This window comes from Chaetomium tenue (genome assembly GCF_020726465.1).
Source record: "Chaetomium tenue strain MPI-SDFR-AT-0079 chromosome Unknown F5144scaffold_2, whole genome shotgun sequence".
Classification (NCBI taxonomy): Eukaryota; Fungi; Ascomycota; class Sordariomycetes; order Sordariales; family Chaetomiaceae; genus Chaetomium; species Chaetomium tenue.
The window spans coordinates 4,072,245-4,096,967 of NW_027117330.1; the positions used below are offsets into that span (position 1 = coordinate 4,072,245).

The following is a 24,723-nucleotide window of genomic DNA, read 5'->3' on the forward strand; positions in this document are numbered from 1 at the left end:
TTGGTGGTAGTTGCGAGTGTCCTTAGACTTGGTATAGTTCGAGTGAAGGCTCTCATTCAATGCAAGTTGAGTTGAGGGTGAGTGAGAGAGAACTTCAAGAAAGTCTGAAGTCCAACCACTCTTATATACTCGAGCAATGAAGTAGTAACTGTTACTAATTATTCATCCGTCTTATATTGGACGACTTGATGTCACTGATCTTTGTAATATGAGCAACAGTTGTGGTTCGGCTTTGGCTCGGACGTACGAAGTATCCGCCCGAGGAGATGGAGGAGGGAGAGAGTTGGGTGAGGGTGAGACTTGGGGATCAAATGACATCATACAAGGTGCCCTTTCACCCAACCAAAAGCATAGCAAGAACATAAACATTAAAAGGGGTTTCAAATATGACAAAAACTACGAATACTCAATAACCCTCCCAAGATTGGACATAACAACACAGGGCTTCCGCCCCGCCACAATTCAATTCATTGCAATCAAGCCTCTATCATCCATATCCGACCCAACTCCAAGGGGTATGCATCTTCTAACACTGGCCCACGCCCGTGATCTTGTTGCCATCATTGGACACCCAATACCCATACGGCCTCATTTATTCATTAGCGGTGTCCGTCCGAGTTCACCCTCCCGCCCCCCGCGTCATTCATTCCCGATGCCTGCTGGGGCTCCGATGGACTCTCCTCGAAGCCCGCTCATTAATCAGTCGCTGGGCGGTCGCCTTGTCGTAGCCAATTACCCTGGTCAAGTAAAACATCCTAGAACCGGGGCGGTTAGCATCGAAGAGCGCAAATCAAACGAGTAAAGACAGTAGTAGTAGTAACAGAATAAACTTACTTCTCCCCCTCCCCCTCCCTCCCCCTACGGTCCTCCCAGCGCTGCTGGCACTCCATCCACGCGACGGCCCTGCGCTTGGGGTCGATGCGCTTGACCTGGAAGCGGAAACGGCCGCTGACGGGCCTGTGGTCCGAGACGCGCACCTCGTGGCGCCGGTAGTCGAGCTGCTCGATGCGGCCGCGCCCGCCGCCGCAGCGGTACAGCAGGCGGTCGCACCAGGCCGGGCTGCGCCGCTTCTCGCTCGTGTCGTACGTGTCGGTGCCGACGTCGTACTTGTACGTGGGCGCGAACGCGATCGGCTGCTCCTCGAAGGCGCGGAGCCGGAAGGCCGGGTTGCGGCGCCGCGCGACGAGGAGTTGGTCGCGCTCGAGCAGCTTGGCGAGGTTGCCGGCCTTGACCGCGGCGACGACCGTGTCGCGGCTCATGGTGTCGATGCGGTAGTTGAGGTCGCCGTTGAGCAGGCACAGCTCGTGGTCGAGGATCAGGGAGCCGTCGCCGCCGCCGACGAAGCTGTCGACCCGCACCCCGGGGTCGCGCTGCGGCGGGAGCAGTGGTGTTTCGAGAATCGCTGCGATGTCGTTGTGTCGCGCGTTGGCCGACGTCTGGCCTGCCGCGAGATGGCAGTTGATAAAGCACAGGGACGTGTCGTCGACCATGAACCGGATCACGATGGCGCCCTTGTTGCCGTGCAGCCCGCCCATGCCACGCTTGACCTCGGCGCTGCTCAAGTTGCTGATACGCTCCCGGAGGTCGGCTTTGACGAAGATGCAAGTAAAGAGTCCGACGAGGGGCGCCGAGTGGAGGACGTGGTAAAGCCCCCCGCTGGACATGTGGTCGTCTAGGCTCTGCGCGAGGAAGTTCTTCCAGTCGCGGTACTGGTGGCTCATCCGCTCTTGGTCTGAGCCCTCCTTTTTCTTGGGCTTGAGAAAGCGTTTCGCCGTAGCCGTCTTGTCCTCGAGATCCACGAGTTCTTGGAACCCAAATACAATGATATCGGGCGAGTCGCCGCTCTGCAAGAGGTCGCGAACAAAGGTCGCGTCGGACTCGGAATAGCGCAGGCTATGGGGCGTCGAGGCGCCCGCGTTCCACGTCAAGACCAACGCCTTGATCTTTTCGAAACTGCAGTACTCGACGTCTTTGAGCTTCATCTCGCCCTCGAGCCAGTCTTCCTGGAGCATACCGTCCCAGGTGCGCAAAATGTTGTCTGCGCCCAGCGACACCACCTGGCACCGGTCGAGCTTGTAGAAGCTGGAACGGTCGACGCCGACCCTGACCACGGGGTTCTTATGTGCCTGCCAGTCCTTCTTGAGAGCCCACGGCGTCTGCTCCATGTCGAACACCGTCATTTTGCCCGTGTTGAAACCGGCCCACATGTATCGACCCACCCCGGCGAGCGAGTTGATCTTGTACTGGCTGACATTCATCACCCCGAGGCAAGAATAGTCCTTCCTCGAGTAGATGCTCACTTTCCCGTCGCTGTGCCCAAAGTAGACCTTTCCCGGTTCCGACGCCAGGATGGCGCCCGAGGTGACTTCGCCGGCGCTATCTTGGATGAGCGGCCGTGTCAAAACCTGGAATTGTGTTCTCCCGTCCAGGGTCGGCAGGAAAACCCGTATCTCCTTGCCGGTTGCGTGCCACAGTTCGTCGCCGACAACCATCGAAAACAGGTGTCCTTTTGGTACGCGGAAGGATTGCGAGGGACCCAGAGACAGGTTCGGGACACCGTTTTCGTCGGGGCCCCAAACATGCAACGTGCCGCTCTCATCCAGAGTCCACAACTCGTTAAAGTGCCTATAGATCTTGATAATCTCGTATCGGCCATGGGCGCCCGGTTTCTGGTTCAGGATGGCTTGCGACTGGACATCGGCCTCTAGCAGCTCGCCGTGATTATTACCGACCCAGATCCGCTTGCCTTCCTCATCCACGTTTTCGCCCGGCTTGAATATCACGGCCGTCCCCTTCAAGCCTTCGCCCATGGCCAGGCTCATTATCAACTCGCCGTCTTGCACACTCCAGGCCCTCGTGTACGCGCCTGTAGCGCAAACGAACGGGCCGCAGACATCGAACACCCGGCTGTCGTAGTTGGTTGGAATTTCGTGTACGCCCTTGTTCATGTAAGGTTTGCTCCGGTTCGTTCTCGAAGTATCTGGGTAGGCCGTGATAACCGGCGCAGAGACGTCGCCCCTGGAGCTCCCCGCCAGGGTATCCAAAGATCGGTGCTCAATCGGGGTAGCCGGCGTAGCCGGGGCGCGCAGCTCGTTGACAGCCCGACTCGGCATCCGCTCCACCCCCATGGTCATGGACCTACCATTGAGCCTAGGGATGGTGGGCGGAGCATGCGTCGTGGGTGTGGATGCGACTCGTTTCTGCGCGGCGGCGCCAGCTGTGCCGATTTCGTGAGGATGGTTGGTATTCAGCGCCGGTCGAGGTGGCCGCGGCGGTGCTGAAACTGCATGTACAGTACGGGAAGGGTCTATGAAACTCCGCGGTCTCGCCGGCAGCGCGGGCGGTTGGTCGCCAGTGAGTTGGGGCGTGAGCGGATCTCCTGCCCTACCATTAACGCCATCTCCGTCAAACCTCCTGGCGGCCAGCGAATGATGAAGCGGCGGTGCTTCGAATGGATCGCTGGCTGCTTGAGATGTCGCTCCGGACCGCTGTGGCCGTTCTAGTTCCGTTCTCCGACGGGTGGGCAACGCGGGGGGAGCGTCCTCCTCAGTGGTCCCATTACTACTCGGCGGACTGCTGAAGGGGGAGATCTTGTCACTTGGGCGGTTCGGTACATGAGCGGGTGAGCTGGGCTGCGAAAAGAGCGAGAAGCGAGCTGCCCCTATCAGCGGTTTCTCAGCCCGGTTGACCGGGGGTGGAATCGCAGGCCTGCCAGCATCCTTGTTCTCTCGGTCTCGCCTGATCTCCCCGGACCGTCGAGGGGGAGGGGGGGATGGCGGTTTTGAAGGTGTAGGGCGGGCCGATACACCAGCTTCGTGGACGGGCGTCCGAGGACGGCCCGGTCCCCTGAACTGTTTTGTCGCTGTCGCAGCCGTGGGAGATTTTATTAGGGAGTCGGTATTCACAAAGGCCGGACGGTCTCCTGTTGGTATTCCCACGCCCCTCTTAGGCGGGGAATGGGGAGGTTCGATGGTAAGCGACGGGGGATGGCCAGGTCGTGGGCTGATGGGTGGAGGAAGCGGTCGGGTAGGGGATGTCGAGAGGCCAACATTCGCGGCAGCCGGGTTTATGTTAGAGACGTTCAACCTCTCTTTCGGACGAGGTGTCGGAACAGCGGGTGGTTCTCGGGCCGCCGAGGGGCTCGGGTCCCGTTCTCGGAGTCGCACGGGCTTCGGTGCTGTTGCCGGCGCCGGGCCAGGGGATGCCGTTCTTGAAGAGGTCCCGGTTTGTGGATTGGTGGGAGTTTCGATCTTGTTTAGGTTTTCGAACTTGGCTAAAAGCGAGGACACGGGTCTCTGGTGCAACATTCAATAATTAGTCTCACTCCGTTTCGCGACTCCAACCGTTGGTGTGGTGGTGGTGGTGCGGAGCTGCTCACAAGGGATGAGCCATCGGGCCCATCTTTTGACACTGGATCCATGCCAATGACAAGTCGGGTCGAGAACAATAGTTGCTGGATCGTACTTCAACGATTGCACGCTCCATTAACCCTCAGCCAGGGAACTTCTGTTGTCATGAGATGTCGCACATCCGGAGGGGATTCGAGAGTCGAGACCAGTACCGCCCACTGTTACGGAAAATAAATGTACATGCACGGTCGATGCGATGCAGGACAGGTTGGTGGTGTGCATTGACGAGCCGCGGGGCACTTGTGTCGGAAGGTCGCTGTTAAGGTAAAACTGTAGTGATCTGTAGTGTGCTTACGAAGTAGGTAACTGCGCCTTCATATGTAAGTTATGTACAGATTACCATCTGCTTTGTTTTAGAGTTGCCCAGGAAATTCCCACTCCTTCGAGACGAAGACGAGGCAAAGTGTGGCGCGTGTCAAGGGAAACCTGGCAAGTCCCTGAAGATGATTGGGGGCCGTCTAGTCGGTGTTGGTGGTGCACACGATGAGAAAGTGGATGCCCCGTGGGCTTTGCTGGTGGGCAAATGACGATGTGCCTCCTCTTTGACCAACAGGTAATTATAGCAGTGAAGGGAGTACCGTGCAGTAATCCGAGTCGCCTGTCGGGTGTTGGATCCGAGCAATAGCCGTCTGATGTTTCTTAAGTACCGCCCCACAGCCAAGCATCCGCCGGAAACAGCAGAGCCAACCGGAAATCCATTCTCACAGAGGCATCCATCTCTCTCAGCAAAACCTTCTACATATGTGAGAGGAGGAGTTGTTGGTCGGCCGGGATGTGACTGTATCACAAATCTCGATGTGGTTTGCGGCTTGCAGCTCAATGACAGGGGCCGGGAAAATGAACTGGTTGTCCATCAGGATCGTGAAATGCCGTTGCTTAATGCATACTGTGTGCCTGGGCTAGTCCTGTTTTGGATACCAGGCCCCCTTGATCCTTGTAGCTTGATGAAGTCACATGGATAGAGCTGCCGTCCTCATGCTGTCAACAACTGTGATAACCAGGTATGCACGGAATAGAGACGGGTGGTGGCCAATTTGACATGTGTAAGGAATCAGCTGAGACTCATGATGCCCTAATTTTGATCTTGGAGCTCACATGGTGCGTCACAGTGCAACCTCTGAAGTGGCGTCCCATGGACAAAAAAAGCCGAACTCCACGTATAGATGGTAACCAAATCTTGACTATAAAATGAAATAAAGTTTATTTGGAAGGCCAAAAGACCTGTGATTACTGTATTTACCTTTACTTTTACTTGTTACCATTTGTTTGAACTCTTTTGCTCTGTTATTTTGCTTCTATCTTTTGCTTAATAGGTATCTTGCTTTCCTTCTAGGTTCAGCTTTTTATGGCTAGATGGTCCGCGGCAAAAATCGCCCAGAGCTGTTTGGCCCCACATGGAACGCTTGGCCAGAACTTTATCGACCCATTTTCGAGCTCGGCTGTTATCGATTGCATCACCCCGGTCCTGGAGGAAGAAAGGTCAAGTTTAAGTCATTCTAAACGCGCATTCTTCACCGAACCTTCTCTCCTTTACAGCAGCTTATTTTTCACCCAAAGAACAGTCTGTTTTGAACCACAATGAATACTGTTAGTGGCGCTCCCTGGTTGTTGTCCTTGAAACTGCCGCACAACAAATGTTGCTGACTTACTGCTCAGGTTAGGTCCTTCTGGTGAGACCACCACCAGTTGATGCGTCCGAAACCACTGCCTAGACTAATGGGGAATATTGCGCAGGCTAGGCTTGGGCTCGTTGTGTGTCGGTATGCTCTTCTAACTCCCAATTCTGAAGATAACCAAACGAAAAACCATGGGCGACTGACTGGTGTCGCGCCTCCTTCTAGCCGGTGGCGGGGCATATTACCTCGCGAAAAAGAGCATCAATGCCGACCGCCAGTCTCGACTAGAAGAGCAACGGAAGAAGAAGGCTATGGTTGATTCGCTCGAGTACTCCGAGAACGTCCCAAACCGTCCGCTTTCATCAGCAACCATGGGCGGGTCGAATGGTGGGGTGGCAAGCGGTGGCCCAGCAAGAACAGACGCCGTATATTCACCGAGCCAGGAATCTAGCAGCGACCCGGCCCCAACGAGGCACGCCCCGGCCACCGAGAATCAGAGAGTCGCAGAGAAGAGCAAGTACGAGGCAGCCGTTCCGTTCAACAGCCCGAAAGGGGATCGGTTCTCTTGAGCATTTGCCTGGAACAGATGGCGCACCAGCTGGAACAGCGGTGGAATTGGTCGGCCTGTTGTTCGGCCACACATGGCAGATAAATCGACATTCGGGACCTCGAGACCTAGTCGTAGACCTCGGCCACACCGGGCACTTGGTCCTCGTCCATGGCACGCTCGTTGCGTCATTATCTTCTATCTTATCTGTATTACCAATGCAACACCCAAAGGATTTTCTTGCTATGCTCGGGAGTTTCGTGCCTTGTTAGATTGAATGAGGATACACGGCATAGATAGTCGTCTGGGATAGAGAACTGAACACGACAGGAAAGTTACACAGCCATTAGCTACATATTGTATCGTAAGAGTCCACCTGGCCTCCGTAAATGCATGTTGAACAAACAATCGTGGTGGACCTCCCTCCCGCATCTCCCCTGCAAGGCACCTGAACTTTGGCCGGCTTGGCACCTTGCCGAACCAGCAACGCAACGCCAATCTCAAAGCAGCCTCTCCATACCCAAGAAACGCTTCTGTTTGCGACAGTACAAAATAAAACAAAATCAGCCTCCTCGTCGCCACCCCTCTTGCTAGGGTACCCATAATGGCGTCGGCAGAGCTGATTGTCGCCAAGACGGCGCTGTCAGGCGCCCTCTTCCGTCCAGATCCGCGGCCGTGTTCGCGCGACGATATCGAGACGATGATCGCCCTCGTTAATTCGACCGTCTCCGAATGCTCGCCCCTCAATGTCCAGGTTTGATAACGCGCTTTATCCGTGTCGATTTTGACTATTGTGTGGACCCATGGGCTAAGCCGCGCACCAGAGATGCAAGCAATGGGCTCTCTCCAACCTGGTTCCCTCGTCGGCTCGGATCGCCCCGTTTGGCAAATACCTGGTCGCGCTGTCCAAGTCCTTCGGCAGCGAAAAGGATGCCGCTGTTGGGGATTCGAAGACGGGCCGTGTGCCGTCAGCCAAGCGCCGGCGTCTCCATGTTCTATACATTCTGAACGATATCCTCTATCACGCAAAGCACCGCAATCGAGACGAAGCCTTCGCCCAAAAGTTGGAGCCAACACTACCCGCCCTCGTCGCGAGCGCAGCGGCTTTCAACAACAGCCCGAAACACAGCAGGAAAATTCAAGACTTGATCGGACTATGGGAGGAGAACCGCTACTTTTCCCGCGGGTTTGTCCAACAGTTGCGGGCGGCCGTTGAGGAAGGCCCGTCGTCCAACGAAGAGGAGAAGAGTCGCAACGACGGGGACTACTCGGCGAGCGCTGTGGCGAAAGCAGCCAAAACGGCGCCGTGGGTCTTGCCGGGGACGCACGGCGACCCTTCAACCCTGTGGTACGATCTACCCGCGGGGAACTGGCTCCCTGTCTTGGAGCCGAACTCAACCCGGCCGATGAACCCCTCGATGATCAAGCCTCTAGTCCTATCACAGGGCCCTGCCGATAAGGCTCTCGTGGACGCCGTCAAGAGCTTGCTCGTAGATATCGACAAGATATACACCAAGGAGGTGAGCCACGATGAGCCGCCGCCCAACGTCAGCCGACTGGGCGAGCGTGTCGAGGTGGACGAAATAACAGGGGAAGTTATTGATGGAGATACGTACTACGGCTGGTCCCGCGCTTTCTGCGAGAAGATGAAACGCCGAAGACGGGGCCGCGGTGGGCGGACAGGCCGTAGCGATGGCGAGCGCAGTAGGACCCGCTCCTCCCGATCTTACAGCCGCTCTGAGACTCGATCACGCAGCCATCATCGGGGCCGTAGCGAGGGTTCCAGCCGAAGTCCCAGCCGACCCGCTTTCAAACGCCAAAGAATGTCGGCGTCGCCGCAAAGCAGGCGCCGCAGCCGCAGCCGCAGCCGGGACGCGAGCGACCTGTCCAGTCCGGGCCGACACAGGAGTCGCAGTTACCGTCGATCACGAAGCCGGTCTCGCCGGCGATCACCATCCAGGTCCAGATCGCGCAGCAGAGGATATCAGCCCCGGAGCGCCAACGACAACCGAGAGGGAAACTACCAACCACGGAGCCCCAGCTTCTCCCCAAACCAATCCTGGGCCCGTCCCAAGTCTCCCCCACCACACCCCAACCTACCAGCAGCACCACCTCGAAACAGCTTCCCACCTCCGCACCCGCCCTCAACCGACAGCTGGGGTTACCACCCCCCACCACCAACAGCGCCACCAACACAAATGCCCTTCCCCATGCCCCACCCCCTCCCACCCCAACCCGGGTTCGGCGGCATGGGGTTCCCCGCCCCGCCGCCCAACTACCAGGGCCCGTGGCCACCCTTACCCCCACCGCTTCCGCCACAGCCGCCGCAGAACTACTTCGCACCCGGTGCGAATCCCGTCCCGCTGCCTCCTTTCCAGGGGAGCTGGGCGGTGCCGCCACCTCCGCCGCCGGGGCCGGGGCCGTTGCCGGGGAATGGGGGTGGCATGTACCAGCAAGGTCAGGGTCAGGGTCAGAGTCAGGGCCAGGGACAAGGGCGCGGAGGGGGGTACCAAGGAAGGGGAGGGTACGGGCGCGGTGGGTGGCGGTAGGGGAGATGGGAACTTTTTGTTTGGGGGCATTACAATGGTTGGATGAACTGTCGATAGAACCTCTTGCCTCCAAAAGGTACTTACTGCCCGCGTTGTAGATCTTGGGTTGTATCAACATATCCGATCATAGTGCAATAGTCCCTTCAACCCTGTTCCAGTGGTGATTAATGGGATTACCTTCAAACCGGGAGAAAATCATGCGATCTATTATTGTTCAACCAAAGCCCGCCGTGACCGGAATGCGCCCGTGAGATCCAGAAAATAACAAAAGGAGGAAACGAAAAATAGCGGGACAAAGAAAGAAAAGACTACCTCAGATTATGTTTCCATGGCCACCTCTCCCCTCGTTAGTCCCGCCTGGTGGTGTTCAAGAGGGAAACTCAATCCGAACCATTTGACCCGGCCGCTAAGTTCCTGGAATATCCCACATCATAAGACTTGGTTGTGTTGGGGAATGGCGAGAGCGATGGGAATACAACTGGCCTCCCGCCACGGCAAAGGAAGGATGAGACCGATAAAACCACACAGAAAATAGCCATCTCATTGTTTTAACAAGGTCCCCGCTATAGAAAAGGGACTCTGACTCGGAGAAGGGAAGAGCTGAAGTTAACAAATGAGAAGGGAAAATAAAGCAAGACGAAGTGCGAAGTAGAAGTAGTAGAAGATATGCCAAACAACAAAAGCGAACGGTTGAGGTTGGGGCTCGGTCCAGGGGAGGGGGGGTCTTGTTCTCGCCTGACCCGCTCACGTTCGAGGTTAATCCAGTCCAGCCCAGTCCAGCCCAGCCCAGTCTCTCTCTCGCTTCACCCCTTTTTGCTTGTAAAAAGCCCCCCTCTCCGTCCAATAAGTAGCAGCGCCCAGTCCTGTCCAGCCCTGAGTGAACCCTGCCCCTTCCTCTCCATCCTGTATCCTCTCTAGTCCCACCATCAAACCAAAACAAAAGCCGACATCAACACGCGCGCCCCGGTATTAAGGGCAATATGCGCCAAATCCATCCACCTCTGGGGTAGAGAGGCAATAAAGCGAGACTGAGGATGCCGGCGATAGAGCAAACCCCCCTCCCCCGCAAGGCAGAGCAAGGAGCATTTCCATGTCGGCATGCTTCGGATTGATCTTCTAATGCCTCGCTTGAGCCTCCTCAGACACTCTAACTCCTCAGGTTAAAAACAGGCCGGGATGAAAGCCAAAGCTGCCTAGCGGGGGCTTTAATAGCGAGGACAGGATCATCTTCAGCAAGAAACGACATGGCCAACCGGGCGACGTCGCGTGGGGAAGGCTAGAGGAAATCCAACATAATCGCAAGGTTACCGCTGACTCCGCGCCGATCCAACCGAGTTTTGTCTGTCGTGCATTTCGGGTCGACGGTCTCTCCGGTCGCCATCTTGCAACTTGAGCGAGTTCAGCCTCTTCTGGTTGTCCTCGGCGGCGTCCACCTCGTCGACCCTCGGCAGCGAGCTCGTGGCCATCCTTGGCGGTGGCGTCCCGGCAGCGGCAGTCGACCCATTCGTTGATTTCCTGCGGTTGGCTTGGTCCTGGATAGCGGCCCATTTCCTCTGGCGAAGGGCTTCCCTCGAGGCGGCGCTATTCTGCTGCTCCGTATACTCGTGCGAGCAGTCGTCGAATAGTTGAGGGTTGATCTCCATAAACAGCTTCATGGCGTTGTAGACCATGCCATGGATCGTCCTGCAAAGCCGTTAATCATCAAAAGCCACGGTCAAACCCTAGCAGCGAGATACTAACCTGTTCCAGTGACCCTTGGAATTCTCGTAGAGCGGCGCAAACATGATGGGCAGAATGATTTCGACATTGTCGCTGACCAGGTTGCAGAAATACTCGTTGTTCCAGAAGTAGAGCGCGCGTTCGGCGACCTGGAAATGGGGACTCGCCACGGATTTCGCCAGTTGATGGAACAAGGGTTCTTGGACCTTGGCGAACTCGGCCGGGTCCATGACTTCAAAGATGTCCTCAACCTCGTTGAGGAACATAACCTCTTTCGTGCTGTTGACCTTGGGCCAAAACCGCAGGAGACCAAGCACGACCTGAGTTTCAAGTTAGCAAGCGAGCCTCGAGGCGATGCATTGCAGGGACATACCTCTTCTGTCAGCGAAGCATCCTTCTCCAGGAATTGCACAATACAGTAGGCGAGTTGAGGATGGTACATGCTCAAGCTCTTCACCTTGTGGAGAGGAATTAGAACCCTCGTCAGGAAGAGCTTGTGTTCCTCCTTCAGAGGGAGGGCAAAGCCGTTGATGATGGAACCGAGGATCTCGAGAAGCTCGGCGATGCCATTGAACCGCTCAGTTTCGTAGGTAAACTGGAAGAAGACGTTGTTGATGGAACGGCGGATGAAAGATCTAAGGTTGAGGAATTTGCCGTATATGCGGTGCAAAGTAGTCTTCAGGAAGTCTCGTTCCCGCGGATCTTCGGAATCGAACAGCTCGAGGAGCTGAAGTACGAAGCTGTGATCGATGTACGCTTTCGCGATATTCGTGTTGAAGTCCTGGCTCTCAATGAAGCGAAGGAAGAACTCGTACACGACCTGAATATGGGGCCAGGCAACTTCCAAAACGGGCTCGTCCTCTTCGGGGTCGAAGGCCTCGCCCTGGGGGTTCATGGGAGGCGGGATCGGACGGAACAAGTTCTTGGCGAACATACCAACAACGACCGGGTACATGGGTTCCGTGATGACCTGCCGGTTGTTGGCGACATAGTCCAGCAGCTCGTGGAGGGCCAAGCGCTTGATTTCCTTAGACTTCATATCGGCGCTGGCATCATTGAAGTCAAAAATGACGTTGCACTGCTCAATCTTCTTCATGAAGAGGTCCTCTCGGCGTCCGGGCGGGACCTCGTGAAAACCGGGGAGCTTCTCGAGCTCACGGTGGGCAGAGATGTCGAAACGGGACGAATGCTGCCGCCTCGGCGTCTTGGGCCCTTCCAAGACATCCTTAGGGGTCTGCTGTAGGCGGTCATACATCAATGACTTCTGGCCCGCCTTGGGGGGGGCGAGATCGTGCGGCATGGTCTCAGCAGCACCGGGTGGTGGCACATGCTGCAGAGCGATGTCAGTACCGTACGCACCAAAATCAACACAGTGTCTAATCTCACCGGAGCACTCGGGCTGATTATAACGGTCGGAGGTAAGGGGCCGTGCCTCGCAGGCGTTCCGCCGCCATTGGCGCCTTGTCCGGGACCGCCGGTGTTGAATCTATCCGGGAGAACGGCGTTCGCGCCATTGTTGAGCTGGGCCTGGGCAGCTAGCGCGGCGTGGTCGACGTGTGAGGCACTGTTGGGAGGCAACGGCTTGTTACGGATATCGTTGAGGGTCGAGGTAGAGGACGATGGGGTCAAAACGGGCGACTGGTTTGTAGCGGCGGCATTCGGCGACGCTGTTCCATCCTTGGAATCCTTGTTCTTCTTAGAGGACTTGCTGTCCTTGCCTCGCGAGAGCTGCACCAAAACAAGGTCAACAAGATGCGCAATGTGTCTCTCCCAACTGACTTACGACTTTGGCGCCGAAACGCTTCATCTTTGAAGACAACAGCTTCTCTTCTGTGGGCGACTAGAGGCGCCCAGCTCGATCCTTCTTCGAACCGGAGCAGCCTGTTGATTTATAGGATGTTTCAGCTACTGAGGGGGTATCGGCTCGACTCCAGTCCTCATATGATGCGATCCCCCAGGCGGTTCGGGATGAACCACCGTGTTGGACAACCGACGTCGTCGATAAATCGAAGGAAGGGTAGGTCGGCGCAGGGTATCCCAGGCACAGCCGTGCCGCTAAAATGGTCAGAGCGGCGCAGTCGGAAGGCTCCTCTTGAATCGGCGGTTTCCTTGCGGCTGGGCGAGAATGGCGGCGGCGGGTCTAAGGGGGGTAGGGAGCGAGGGCGGCAATTGAGATGGAGCGCGACGAAACAACTTGGCGCTGATGGGCCGAGATGCCTGTCAGAGTGGTTGGATGCAGTTAGAATCTCAAGTTTTTGGTGTTGGGGCGGTGGTAATGTTTATTGTTGTTGTTTTGTGATTTTGTGAGGGGAACACACCTTGGAATCGCTGTGCTGGCAGTGCAGTGCCAGGCGTTTGGGAGAGATGGAGACTGTGCTGCTGCTGCCGCTGCTGCTTTGAGCTGACGTCCCGGCTGCTAAGGTGTTTTTGCGGGGGCTCCAGAGTCGCGGGCCCCGTCCGGGTCCGTGTCCTTGGTCTTTGGGTTGGTCTGCCGGGGCTGGGGTCCAGGGGCCAACGGGGGGCTATGAAAGTCAGACGGTCAAATAAATAGATAGTGTCGACGGTCTAACCGCACTGGTTCCGGGACCTAGGTGTATCGCGCATCCGTAATCTTTGGAGCTGCTTGGTTTCGAGTTTTGCGGAGATCGGGAGCTGGGTTAAGTTCAGGCTGGGCGACTGTGAGTGCAGGGAGACGGGATGGATGGATGGATGGATGGAGTAGGGTAACGAGGTCGGGGAGCCGGGCTTGGATGGAGATAGTGTGTGCGATGTGCAACAGCCGCATTCCCTTGCGTATTTTCAAGTATAAGGAGTCCACCACAACTAGGTAAACCAAAAGTAAAACTCACTACCAATCCCCGCCTTGCTGAACAGCGGGTGTTCAGCAGAAAAGAAGAGAAGTCGGTTCGTGAATGGAAGGCTGGATACAACGGGCTGGCTGTTAGCGCCAGGGAGGGGACGCGGTTTGAAGCTTAACAACCCACCAAGTGTCCCGCTTTGGTATTGTTGGCACCAATCCGAAACGAAATCACGGTTGCTTACGATATTTCAGTCAAGGTATCATGGAGCCTGCTCTCCACCTCAACTACATGGGCTGATGGGTTCCTCAATCAGCTTCAAATTGTGGTTCTAATGTTGTTTTATGGCTCGTGTACCTGTCTTATACAACTACGCTTTTTCCAGGACGGCATAGAATTTATTTCGAGTCAAATGCGTTGAAACGGGACACAATGTAAAATCTCCGTTCCATCGTCACCGTAACCATCTGTCATCTGGTAATTACGACCAGTGGTCCCTGCATCCGCCTGCGGCGCAGAATTGCGCACAGACCAGCCCTCCTGCCGATGTCTGGTGCTTGGCCGGGTTCCTGCTTTAGTCACTTCGCATTGGGCCATCAATTGGTGTGTGAACTCTTCTCGAGTTGGATTTGGAGATGCATTTTATCAGACTTGAAGTGTAAAACTATGAAATGATGCAACTATTGCCGCATTATTTATCTGCACAACCAATTGCATCATGCAGAAATGCAACTTGTTTCTTTGATCGGTAAAACCGCAAGTTTCGAAACTTTTGGTGGAACTCAACCTTTACATCGAAACACTGCCCTCATCGACATCTTCTTTTTATCTCAGTCCTGACTTAGTCGCAATACAAACCGGCAACAAATAAAAGGCTAGAATTTGGACCCCCATCAACCACATCAACCACGATGGCGTCTTCCCTTCATTTTGAGGATGGCGATACTGCGCCGACATACACCATCCCTTCGAGACGGCTGGGCGCACTCGAGCATCCGATGATCATCAAAAACCTCGACAAGGGAATCAACACATTTGGTCAAAATAATGCATTCCAAGCCGTATGTTTGCCGTTGCGTCTTTATGAAGATCAAGATTGAGTTTGACCTCGATTAGATTCTCGATTCGGCCAGCCCCCAAATCTCGGTTCCGCTATATCTTCGCTATGACAACCCAACGGCGAGACCACTAACATCGCACAATGCCTTGACACACAATGTTGTCTTGAAGGTTACGGTCCCGAAGCGCACTGGAAGGAAACGCAAGCGGGGCACCGACGGCCCCTGGGAAGGGGAAGTTGAACAATCCGCTCATGGCGGGAGCTCAGTCGTCTCTCCTGAGGTCCTCTCAAGGGATAGGCTCGACACACCGCAAGTTATCCGGCGCAAACTCCAGGACAATGTCGGGAAGTATGTGGTTGAACCAGTCGGTGTCATAAATAACACCCACCGGTACAGAGGTTAGCATCGCCTTTCGTGCCAGATGTTTGTTGCCCTAGACTAACTAGTACCATGATAGGCCTCGCCGATTTCCAGTTCGCTCTTGGAGAGTCCAGTTTCATGAATAAATTCGTCGACAAGGTGCTCCCTGGTGACGTTGCGAAGTTAAAAGAATTCTCTCTTCAACCAGGCATCGAATCGGGTTCCAACATCGACCTTATCCCACCTCCTTATTTCACACCCATCACGCTCCCGTTCGGCTACAACTACGCCCAGAACCCCCATACCAAGGAGGTCAGCCCCAACCACTCCGACGCCTCTGGCAACTTATCCGAGGACCAAGAGTACGAGCGGGTTGTCAATATCACTTCCCGCGTGCCTGCCGCGGGCTATTTTATCGCACACGACGAATACCCCGTCCCGACCGCCCCCCGCCGCCAGCCCGACATGTCGGACCCGCAGGTGGCCGCCATCATCACCGAGATGCGCCAGGCCATGGCCGAGCGCCCGATCTGGACGCGCCGCAGCATGTGGAACCGACTGGGGGCCAAGTTTGCCGAGCTGCCCAAGAACGGCGGCCTCGTGCGCCACTGCCTGCAGTACGCCGGCTACCAGTTCAAGGGCGGGCCGTGGCGCGACGCCCTCGTCCGGTACGGCCTCGACCCTCGTGCAGATCCTCAGTACCGCATCTACCAGACCCTCATCTTCAAGCTGCACAAGACCCGCATCGGGTCGGTCGGCCGCTCGTGGCAGGCCGTGCGCCGCAAGGAGCTCGGCGTATCCAACTTTGGTAAGGCCTGGCAGGACCTCGGCGTCGGCGACGAGGCCATGCTTAACACGCACGTCTTTAACGGGGAGTCGTTCAGCACCGACGGCAAGGTCTGGCAGGTCTGCGATATCACCGACCCACTCCTGTCAAGGCTGTTTGCCGACGCCGAGCAACGCGCCGAGTGCGACGTCGAGATCAGCGGCTTCTACCACCGCGTGCTGTGGTCGGTAGCCAAGGCAATCATGAAGTGCAAGATGGTCGCCATCCGGTTCAACCGCACGCTGACGGACGACGACTTTGGCGCCGCGCTCGAGGTCGTCCGGGGCGTGCCGCACGACGGCGGCGACGGCGCCGGGCCGGGCAATAGCATTGGCATCAGCCTGCCGGACCTGCAGCTGACGGCGGCCGAGTACGACCAGCTCCGCGGCGGCAAGTATCGCCCGCGCCCCGGCATCAAGTCCTCCGGGCGCGAGGTCGTCGAGGGCGTCACGCGGCGGCGCAGGACGCATTACCGCGTGCGCATCCCGCTGAAGGAGGCCGAGGAGCGCGAGGCTATCAAGATGATCAAGCTGCTCACGCAGAATGTGCAGGACAAGAAGGCCGTCGAGGAGCCCGCTGACGGGGCTGCTGTTGTAGATACCGTGGAGGGACCGGCTCCAGGCGCCGCTGCGCTGCGCCAAGCTGAAACCTCTGACGGCGTGGGGAATGTGGCTAAACGCGTTAGCGCCAGAGGGGAGGACGAGGAGGAAGAGGAAGACGAGAGGGACGAAGAGCGAGGAGAGGGACGCATGTTTCAAGAAATTCTGGAGGACATGGATGAAGAAGGCACCGAGGAAGAAGATGGGAGTGAGGAAGAGGAGGAGGAGAGTGATGAAGAAGAAGAAACGCCTAGAAAGAAGCGGCCATTTCAGGAGCGGGCGCTGGAAGAGGAACTGGAACAGGAACAGTACGAGGAGGGTGGGTACTCGGACGAAGACGACCAGGAGGATATGGAGGACGAAGAGGAAGAGGAGGAGGATGAGGACGAGTATGGTGGCGGCGAGGACGGCGAGGCGGGCTATGGTGATGAGGAGGAGGAGTTCTATGATGAAGAGGGTGAGGGCTTCCACCAGACTTGGGAAGATGAGGGGGGTTCTAGCAAGAACGAGTTTGGCGGTGTGTATTATGAGTAGCCATAGTAGGATTGGGTTGTGGCATCTTAAGAAGTGCTCCTAAAGATGTTAGTCCTCATAGCCCCGAAAAGAAATTGTTATCCTAGCGAAGTACTAAGAGGAAGCAGTAGGAAATGATTCTTCTCATTACATATAACCTCTTGATTCCGATACCTATTATCCCAGACCGTATCCTGCAACGCCCCTCCGGCAACACCGCCCGTCTTTCCGTACCGAATCCAGCCAACCTCTGTCTTGCTATCCATCCACCGTACCTTACAAAAGAAATCAAGCCATGTGCCATCTGATATCTAAACCGTTCACAATACCCGTCACAACGAACCACCTCTTCCCTTCCTTGCCCTCCATAACAAATGACAACCACCCCCCCCAACACCTCTCCCATCACCACTCCACCCCCAACCACACCCTCCTCCACAAATAAAACAATTAAAAAAACAAAACAACCCCACCCACCACTCACTCACTGCACCGCCAAACTCAAAACCCGACTCCGCCCCGCCTTCTGCGCCACCATCCCCGCCACCCACACCTCGACCTCCTCCAGCGCCCGCCGCGGCGTCTTCTTGCGCTTGAGCAGGAACCCCTGCAGCTCGGCCGGCGAGAACTGGCCCGGCGGGATCTTGGCGGCGAACTGTGAGGCGATTTGTAGGAGTTCGGTGGGTGGGATTGTGCTGGTGGTGGGTTCGGGGAGGGGTTTGGTGTAGGGGTTGAGGTTGAGAGGGGTTGGGGGGGATTTTTTGGTCGTTGTGGGTTTCTTTGGAGTGGTGGTGCTGTCGGTGTTGGAGAGGGGGTTGGCGGGGGTGGAGGTGTCGTCTTTGTAGATGTCCTGGTCGTGGTCGTCGGTTTCGACTTCGGTGGCGCCGGAGACATCCGTCATGTTGCCGTCTTTGGAGGAGGCGAGGGAGAGGGGCGTGGGCGGGGGCTCGGAGAAGGGGGTGAGGGGTGGGAGCGGCGAGGAGAGGTGGTCGGAGAGCGAGAAGGTGGACGGCGGGATGGCGGTGTCGGTGTTCTCGGGCTCGTACATGCGCATGAACAGCTCCCGGGCCTGCTGCTGCGTGGCGTTGGTGAAGGAGACTTGCAGGTCGACGCGTCCTGGTCGGATGAGGGCTTCGTCGAGGGCCTCCGGCTTGTTGGTTGTCATGATGAGCACGCGGCCTTCGTGTGAAGCGACGCCGTCGATTGCGTTCAGCAGGCCGGATAATGAGATGGACTTCTTCTCGCCCAAGTCGCCTTGGCCCCCGGCTCGCCTGAGTTCGCGGGCGAGGTCCGAGACTCTCCAGTCTCTTCCGCCCTTGTGGTTTCTAGACCTGTTAAGGGACTTCTTGTCTTCCTGCTGCTGCTTCTCCTCGTTCTTGCCATCGTCCGAGGATGAAGATTCAGATTCGGGCTCATCTTCGGCGCGTTTCAGCCCGGCCGTGTCGATATCCTCGAGCAGGACCACACAACGCCGGGGGAGGGAGGTAAAGAGGCCTAGCAAGTCTTCCTCCGTCAGGGAAGGGTCTAGAAGGGAGATGACATAGATATCAAGACCGAAGACGCCAGCCAGGGCAAATGACAACGACGTCTTTCCCGTCCCCGGCGGACCATGGAACAGGTAGCCCCGGCGCAGTGGGATACCGCGGTTGGCGTACCACCGCGGGGTGGCGGGATGGAGGTACTCGTTCATGTCAGAGAGAATGCGGATCTTTTGCTCGTCGTCGAGGACCACGGTCTGCATGGGACGGACCGGGCGGTTGGCGACCTGCTGCCACGAGTGCCGATGGCCGTAGCGGCGCATGCCTTGGGCGGCCGGGCGTCTGACAATGGTTTTGGCTTGGTGGTCGAGGTAGTACTGCTCCTTGGCGTGCTGCAAGAGTTGCTTGATGGGCTCGGGAGACCGGCCGAAACACGAAAACACCAGAATCTCCTTGTCCTTGAACTGGGGCATGCCGGTTGCCCCAGCTGAAGGGTCGAACAAGGACTCCTGCTTCCTGTTCAGCTTGAAATACCGGCCCCTCCACCAGAAGCTGTGCAAGCCTAGGGCGGGCGTGAAGCGTGGGGGCGCCTTGGCTTCCTGGGTCGAGAAGTTGAGGAAAACGTCGGAGCCATCGGCCGACACCCAGCCGGTCGTGAGTTCCGACTCGTCTTCTTCTTCCCACGCGCCCTTGGATGCCGTTTCGGCAGTGAGGGAGCGAGAGTCGACCATCTTGGGCTGGGAGGCAAGCCACTTCATCATGTGGAAATAAATGTCGTCCGAGTTGCTGACCGCGATGTCCGCCATGAAATACTGACGAGCAAATGTGAAGAAGCCCATGTAGAGCTGCATCCAGACCTTGTTGGCGGCCCAGAGCAGGCCAACCACGGTCAGGATGTAAGTTGGGTCGATGCCAAGATGCTTCCCCGTGAGGTTGTAAAATATCATGAACAGCTTCATCAGCGGGTTGAACTGGAAGCCGAGGAGGGGTGACAGTGTGTCGAAGAGGCCATCCGGAAGACCACTGGCACTCTCGGCAGAACCATTGGCGCCATGGGTGGCATTAGCTACGAGGGTAGGCAGAGTCCCTCGTAAAAGGTTGCTGAAGTCCATCGGGGTTGCAGAGCCAGCGAGCGTGTTTGGGGGGAGTGGGGGGGGGGGGGGGCAAAGGACAACCGATGAGACTTGGTTGAATCTATGTTACGCCGACCCGAATAGTCACGATGCCGTGTTGAGAAGAGGAAGAATTACCGATCTGGGAGGAGCGGGGATGACCTTATACCTTTCAGACGGCGGTGGGTCCGCAAAGGGTGGTGAATGTGTAAACACACGGCTGCCTCATCCTCTATTGGCGGCCGCTGGAGAGATGGCCATCTCGATCCCGGCGGAGCCTGTTCGTGGCAAAAAAAGAAGATGGGATGAACAAGCAGACCCGCAGAGCTGGTATAGATGGCCGGCACTTTGATCATGCTTCCGTCGTACACGCCGGGAGTTACGGTAGCTCAGCGTCAAGAGTACACAGGCAGTCCTACCCTCCAGCGACTTAATTTTCTCCTTTGTGCGCACCAGATAGTATCAGAGACGCCAGAAATTCCCGTCTGCATATATCCTTAGTAGTTGGCCTAAACGGTGCGCGAGGACGGAGTATCCGACCTCGTGTTGGGCTTGGGATGACTTCCCTCCCCTGTTGTCGTCATCAAGAGTCACCAGCGCTCCACCCAAACAAACAATGAGATCATGACACGCGATGTGTGTGTCAGAACGCGCGATCCGAGGGACACATATACAGGCCATGTTAAGCAGTTGGGCCGTAGGCCGGAGAGACGGGCCCGGACGAGAAGGGAGTATCAAGGCACCAAGGACCTCCTCTGTCTCCGGGGCCGGGTCCTGGCTATGTACGTGTGGCCGCATAATCATGGGCCCGTTGGTTCGGTAGGGGCTTCTCTCTGCGGCCTAGTCGAACGGACGGCGGTCGGGCCACCAACTCATAGTCCTCACCGTCCAATGATTGATTTTCGATACAAGCCCGTCGAAAATACAGTGCCTGAGGTTAAGGCATCAACGGTCCGTCCTCGGCCGCTTCAATACCTGCCAAGTCCGTCCACGTTGTCCCCGTGTTGCTGGAAGACTGTTCGTCCAAGGTTCCTCTCGAATGTCTCACCAGACTGCCGGGACCAACAAGGCTGTCTAAGGGGACACCGACCCACTGGCAACGAGTGGGAGAAAGCCAAGAAGCCAACAACAACCGAGACAGAGTCGCTCGTGGGTCGACAAAGAAGCGGATTGGCCCCAAACCAAGCTCATGGAACTGGGATATGATTAAATGACTCCCTGGTACGCATGAGTGGCATCGGTTCCGGTGACGAGTCAAGAGGCAAGAAATCGGGAATCAGCTGTCCAATGAAATGATTGTTGAGAGCATAGATGTGGCTGTGTCTCGCCTCTTTTGAGACACGGGTTCGAGATGGGGTTGGCCTCAAAAAAGGGCATGGCATGGAGTGGTCTCCAGGCGATGTGCAGGCGATGTGCAGGCGATGAGATGAGGGCTGGAGGGGTCGGTTGGCGGAGCTGAAGACGGCTTTGGGTTGCAGTGAATGGCCTGGCGTCTGGGGTAGATGAGCAGATCGATGTAAATACTTGGGTCCTAACAGATCTAGGTGATATGTATAAAAAAGTCTGTTAGAAACTAAGTGTCTAGGGTTCAGCCCCACTGTATCTGCCACCGCCCCAAATGCAAGTCATTACAGGCTGACCAGGTCCCTGGACCTTTCTGAAACGCAAGACTGCACCCAGCCCAGACCCCCAATCGACCATCCATTTCAGTGCCTCCCCAGCTTCCCAAAACTGACAGTTATCTGCATGACGACGACTGATCGTCCTTTACCCACACAGCTGAAAGAATTAATCACCCCCAAGGCAGACAGCGAGACGACGAGCGAGTTATCGGCCGCTGATGGCCCCAAATTCAGCCTCGATAATTATGCCGAATGTTTTAAGACGGGTCGCGGCCACCAAGCCGAGCATGGAACGAAACACCAAAATACTATCGACATGTCGACATTGGGAAATACCCGACCTGCTACAGAATGTAACACTCCCTCTCGACATAGCAGGGATCGTCACAACAGCACAAGCTGAGCACTACCAACACGACCGCGTTGAGCCTCTTGGCGGGCAGACAACTCAGAGACAGTCGCCGGACGTATGGAACACAAGTCACCGCCTCGATAGCCACAGCACCGTTGACTAGTGTGCATAGTCGGCTTTCCATTGGTTATCCGCGAGCTGTCACCCACTCGTTGGGAGACTCCCTCATGGTGTCGCGGCTCACAGCATGGCCTTGTCGGCTCAGAGCCGGATCCTCCCACCCATGTTACCTGTAGATTGATAAGCCGCGATCTGAACCAACTAAGGTACCTCCCAGGTAAGGTAGGTATGCAGTGCAGCTTACTCGCAGCTGCTGGCTGCACCCATCGTGGCCCAACCCCCCCAACAACAACAGCACCGCCAACTGCCTGACCACCAGCAGCAACAGCAGCCAGATAGATCGCTCGTAAATCAATCAACCAACGATCTTCCCCGTATCCCCCGTCAACAACGGCCGAGGAGCCTCCGCCGCCCCCACCCCCTCCTCCCCCGCCGCCTCAACAGCAGCAACAGCAGCAGCAGCCTCGCCCTTCCCATTACTTTCATCACCAGGCCGCCCCTCCCCAGAAGAAGCACGGTCAGGAGAAACGGCCCTACTCGCCCCCCGACTCGGCACCCTGCTCCCCTCCCCCTTCAACTCATTATCCAACCACAGATGCGCACCAGCCTCCTTCAGCAGCCGCACGCACTCGGCGTTCCCCATCTTCTCGGCGAGGTACAGCGGGGTGTTGCCGGCGCGGTTGCGGGCGTGGACGCTGGCGCCGCGCGTGAGCAGGTCGCGCAGCACGAGCGGCTCCGGGCCGACGGCGGCCAGGTGCAGCGCCGTGTTGCCCGCGTAGTCGGCGCGTTTGACGAGTTGGTGGTGGAACTCGTCGCCTTCGATGATGGTGTGCACGGTGCGGAGCTCGCCGTTGCGGATGGCGTAGCCGAGGGCGGTGAATGCGGTTTCTGAAATGGGGAGGAGGGTATGAGATTAGTTTGGGGTTATTGGTTGGCGTGGTTAATGGGTTGGTGGCTGATGAGTTTGTTACAGCAGGGGTGGAGGGGGGAGAAAACAGGTGGGACATAGAAGAGAAGGGGCCGTACCGGCCGAGGTGAGTCTGTCCACGACAGAATCGATGCTCCCCGCGGGGTGCGAGAAGGACGTCAGCGCCATCTCGGTCATCTCCCCGCGCATCGAGTGCGCCATCTTGGCCGTCACCTCGCTGTATTCCCATTCGGGCAGAGCGAGCAGGTAAGAAAGCTTGGTTAGCGCCGCCTCGGTGGTCAGGTCGTGACCGAAGACAACGCCGGCGCGACCGAGCGCGGTGGCGGGGGCGTAGAGCGGGGATACAAACCCGTTGGTGCACTGGCTGACGTTGACGATGACGATGCCGCGCTCGACGGCATCACGGATCACCTTGGTAAGGCTCCCGTCCACGCCGCCGGGGGCGTTGCCCATGCCGAACGTCTCGAGGATCAGCCCGCGGAGGTTCGGCGCCCTAAGCACGGAGTCCACCATCTCGGGCTTGATGCCGGGGAAGATGCGCAGGCAGGCCACGTGCGCCGTGTCCAGGTACTTGGTCACGCGGAAGCTGGCGATGCTCGTCGGCCGCCGCACCAGCGCCCAGTTGACGTCCACCCCCAGCGACGTCACCTTGGCCAGCGGCGAGCAGTTGGGGCTGTCGAAGGCCTCGAACGACGACGCCGACACCTTGGTCGTGCGGTTGCCGCGGAAGAGCGTGTGGTGAAAAAACAGGCAGACCTCGGGGATGACGAAGGTGCCCGCGATGATGAGCGAGCCCAGCAGGTTGTCGACGGCGTCGGACTGCAGGGCAAAGATGGACGCCTGCGAGCCCGTCAGGATCACGGGCTTGCCGAGGTCGGCCATCATGAAGGAGAGGGCCGACGCCGTGTAGGCGAGCGAGTCGGTGCCGTGCAGCACGACGAAGCCGTCGAAGATGTGGTAGTTCTCCTTGATGGTCATGGCGATCTCGGTCCAGCCCGTGGACGAGATGGAGCTCGAGTCGAGCAGCGGCTGGAACTCGAGGATGCCGTAGCGGATGTGCCGCGAGTAGGCGCTCGGGGGGGTGCGCAGGCTGTCGAGGGTCAGCTTGACGCCGTTCTTGTAGGCGTGGATCTTGACTAGATGTTGTCAGTCGAAACGTATGCCATATCACGGCGGCATCTCTGAGTGACCTTTTGAACTTACCTGAAGGTGAAGAATTGTCGTTGAACGACGGCCGAGGTGCCATGGCATTCTCGAGGAAGCCGGTCATGGGAACCAGACCGTCCGCTGAAGGCTGCATGCAGATTGTCCCGCCGGTCATGATGATGAGCACCCGGGACTCTGGGTAGCGAGAATCGGGGTTTGTCCCCTCCATGAGCAGCGTTCCACCCATATTGGGTGGAGGATGGCGGGTTTTGGTAGAAAGTTGAGTGTTTCTGTGATGTGGAATTGTTGGAAGCGAGCGTGGATTTGTCGACTGTCTAGGCTAGAACTTCTCTGCCTGTTTTATCTGAGAGATAGTTGAAAAGTGTTCAGGTAGGCAGGTCACAAGATCATAGGTCCTTTGTCAACTTCCACACAGTGACCGTGGTGTTCGATCCGAATTATGTCCAGGGGTTCCTTGACTCGAAATTCTGATCGCGTGGAATTCCAACTTTTAAGGTTTTCAAAGATGAAAAGATAAACAAATCCAACATGGCAAACCCCTTGCAGACCGATGACGGGACGAAAATAAACTACTGGAGAGGCGGTAGTCACGCGCCCACCGGATTCCAGATCTTTTAGCTAACAGAAAGTCAATTGCGGATCGACCCGACATGACCAGGATTTAGGAGCCGTTGGCAGCCGCGGTGAAAATTCCCTGTAAGGGCATCAGCACCGATTTCGGGCCTCTTCGTCATGGATGGGTAATGCACCGATGCATCGTTGTGGAAGGAGATAAGGCATGGGCGGCAGTTTGGCGGTGGTGGACTCGGTGAAGACCGGTCAGGGTTGCCGGGGATTCCTCGTGGACGGACTTGTCTCGGAAACCCGATAACGGACGGGCCTTGCAAGTATTGCGCTGGCGGATATTGTACAGTCGGTCACGGATTGGGATATAGGAGGCTTGGTCG

At 57.0% G+C, this 24,723-nt stretch overlaps 7 protein-coding genes across 7 annotated transcripts; 3 read left to right on the forward strand and 4 right to left on the reverse strand.

Annotated features, from left to right (window-relative positions):
- Positions 1–830: 830 nt before the first annotated feature.
- F5144DRAFT_482360 (Endonuclease/exonuclease/phosphatase) lies at positions 831–4,420 on the reverse strand (the record flags this gene model as incomplete). Its single annotated transcript, XM_066785332.1, has 2 exons — positions 831–4,295; positions 4,379–4,420. The coding sequence occupies 2 exons, from the start codon at positions 4,418–4,420 to the stop codon at positions 831–833; spliced, it is 3,507 nt and encodes a 1,168-aa protein (XP_066647047.1).
- A 1,567-nt stretch (positions 4,421–5,987) lies between these two features.
- F5144DRAFT_600127 (uncharacterized protein) lies at positions 5,988–6,594 on the forward strand (the record flags this gene model as incomplete). The annotated part of the gene is made up of 4 exons (XM_066791050.1): positions 5,988–5,996; positions 6,066–6,079; positions 6,144–6,169; positions 6,251–6,594. The coding sequence occupies 4 exons, from the start codon at positions 5,988–5,990 to the stop codon at positions 6,592–6,594; spliced, it is 393 nt and encodes a 130-aa protein (XP_066647048.1).
- A 390-nt stretch (positions 6,595–6,984) lies between these two features.
- On the forward strand, positions 6,985–9,121 carry F5144DRAFT_610267 (uncharacterized protein; the record flags this gene model as incomplete). The annotated part of the gene is made up of 2 exons (XM_066791654.1): positions 6,985–7,326; positions 7,397–9,121. The coding sequence occupies exons 1-2, from the start codon at positions 7,177–7,179 to the stop codon at positions 9,119–9,121; spliced, it is 1,875 nt and encodes a 624-aa protein (XP_066647049.1). The 5' UTR covers positions 6,985–7,176.
- Positions 9,122–10,425: 1,304 nt separating this feature from the next.
- Positions 10,426–12,647, reverse strand: F5144DRAFT_590772 (phosphatase 2A regulatory B subunit-domain-containing protein; the record flags this gene model as incomplete). The annotated part of the gene is made up of 5 exons (XM_066790187.1): positions 10,426–10,804; positions 10,862–11,160; positions 11,214–12,170; positions 12,227–12,568; positions 12,624–12,647. The coding sequence occupies 5 exons, from the start codon at positions 12,645–12,647 to the stop codon at positions 10,426–10,428; spliced, it is 2,001 nt and encodes a 666-aa protein (XP_066647050.1).
- Positions 12,648–14,236: 1,589 nt separating this feature from the next.
- Positions 14,237–17,458, forward strand: F5144DRAFT_528004 (RNA polymerase III transcription factor IIIC subunit-domain-containing protein). Its single transcript, XM_066786870.1, has 3 exons — positions 14,237–14,699; positions 14,755–15,097; positions 15,157–17,458. The coding sequence occupies exons 1-3, from the start codon at positions 14,550–14,552 to the stop codon at positions 17,016–17,018; spliced, it is 2,355 nt and encodes a 784-aa protein (XP_066647051.1). The 5' UTR covers positions 14,237–14,549; the 3' UTR covers positions 17,019–17,458.
- F5144DRAFT_135843 (BCS1 N terminal-domain-containing protein) lies at positions 17,302–19,631 on the reverse strand. The gene has a single exon (XM_066782335.1). It carries the CDS (start codon positions 19,585–19,587, stop codon positions 17,482–17,484), a length of 2,106 nt encoding a protein of 701 aa, XP_066647052.1. The 5' UTR covers positions 19,588–19,631; the 3' UTR covers positions 17,302–17,481.
- Positions 19,632–21,880: 2,249 nt separating this feature from the next.
- F5144DRAFT_135833 (asparaginase-domain-containing protein) lies at positions 21,881–24,451 on the reverse strand. Its single transcript, XM_066782334.1, has 3 exons — positions 23,813–24,451; positions 22,708–23,745; positions 21,881–22,569 (listed from the first exon to the last, which is right to left on the reverse strand). The coding sequence occupies exons 1-3, from the start codon at positions 24,000–24,002 to the stop codon at positions 22,037–22,039; spliced, it is 1,761 nt and encodes a 586-aa protein (XP_066647053.1). The 5' UTR covers positions 24,003–24,451; the 3' UTR covers positions 21,881–22,036.
- Positions 24,452–24,723: the final 272 nt, after the last annotated feature.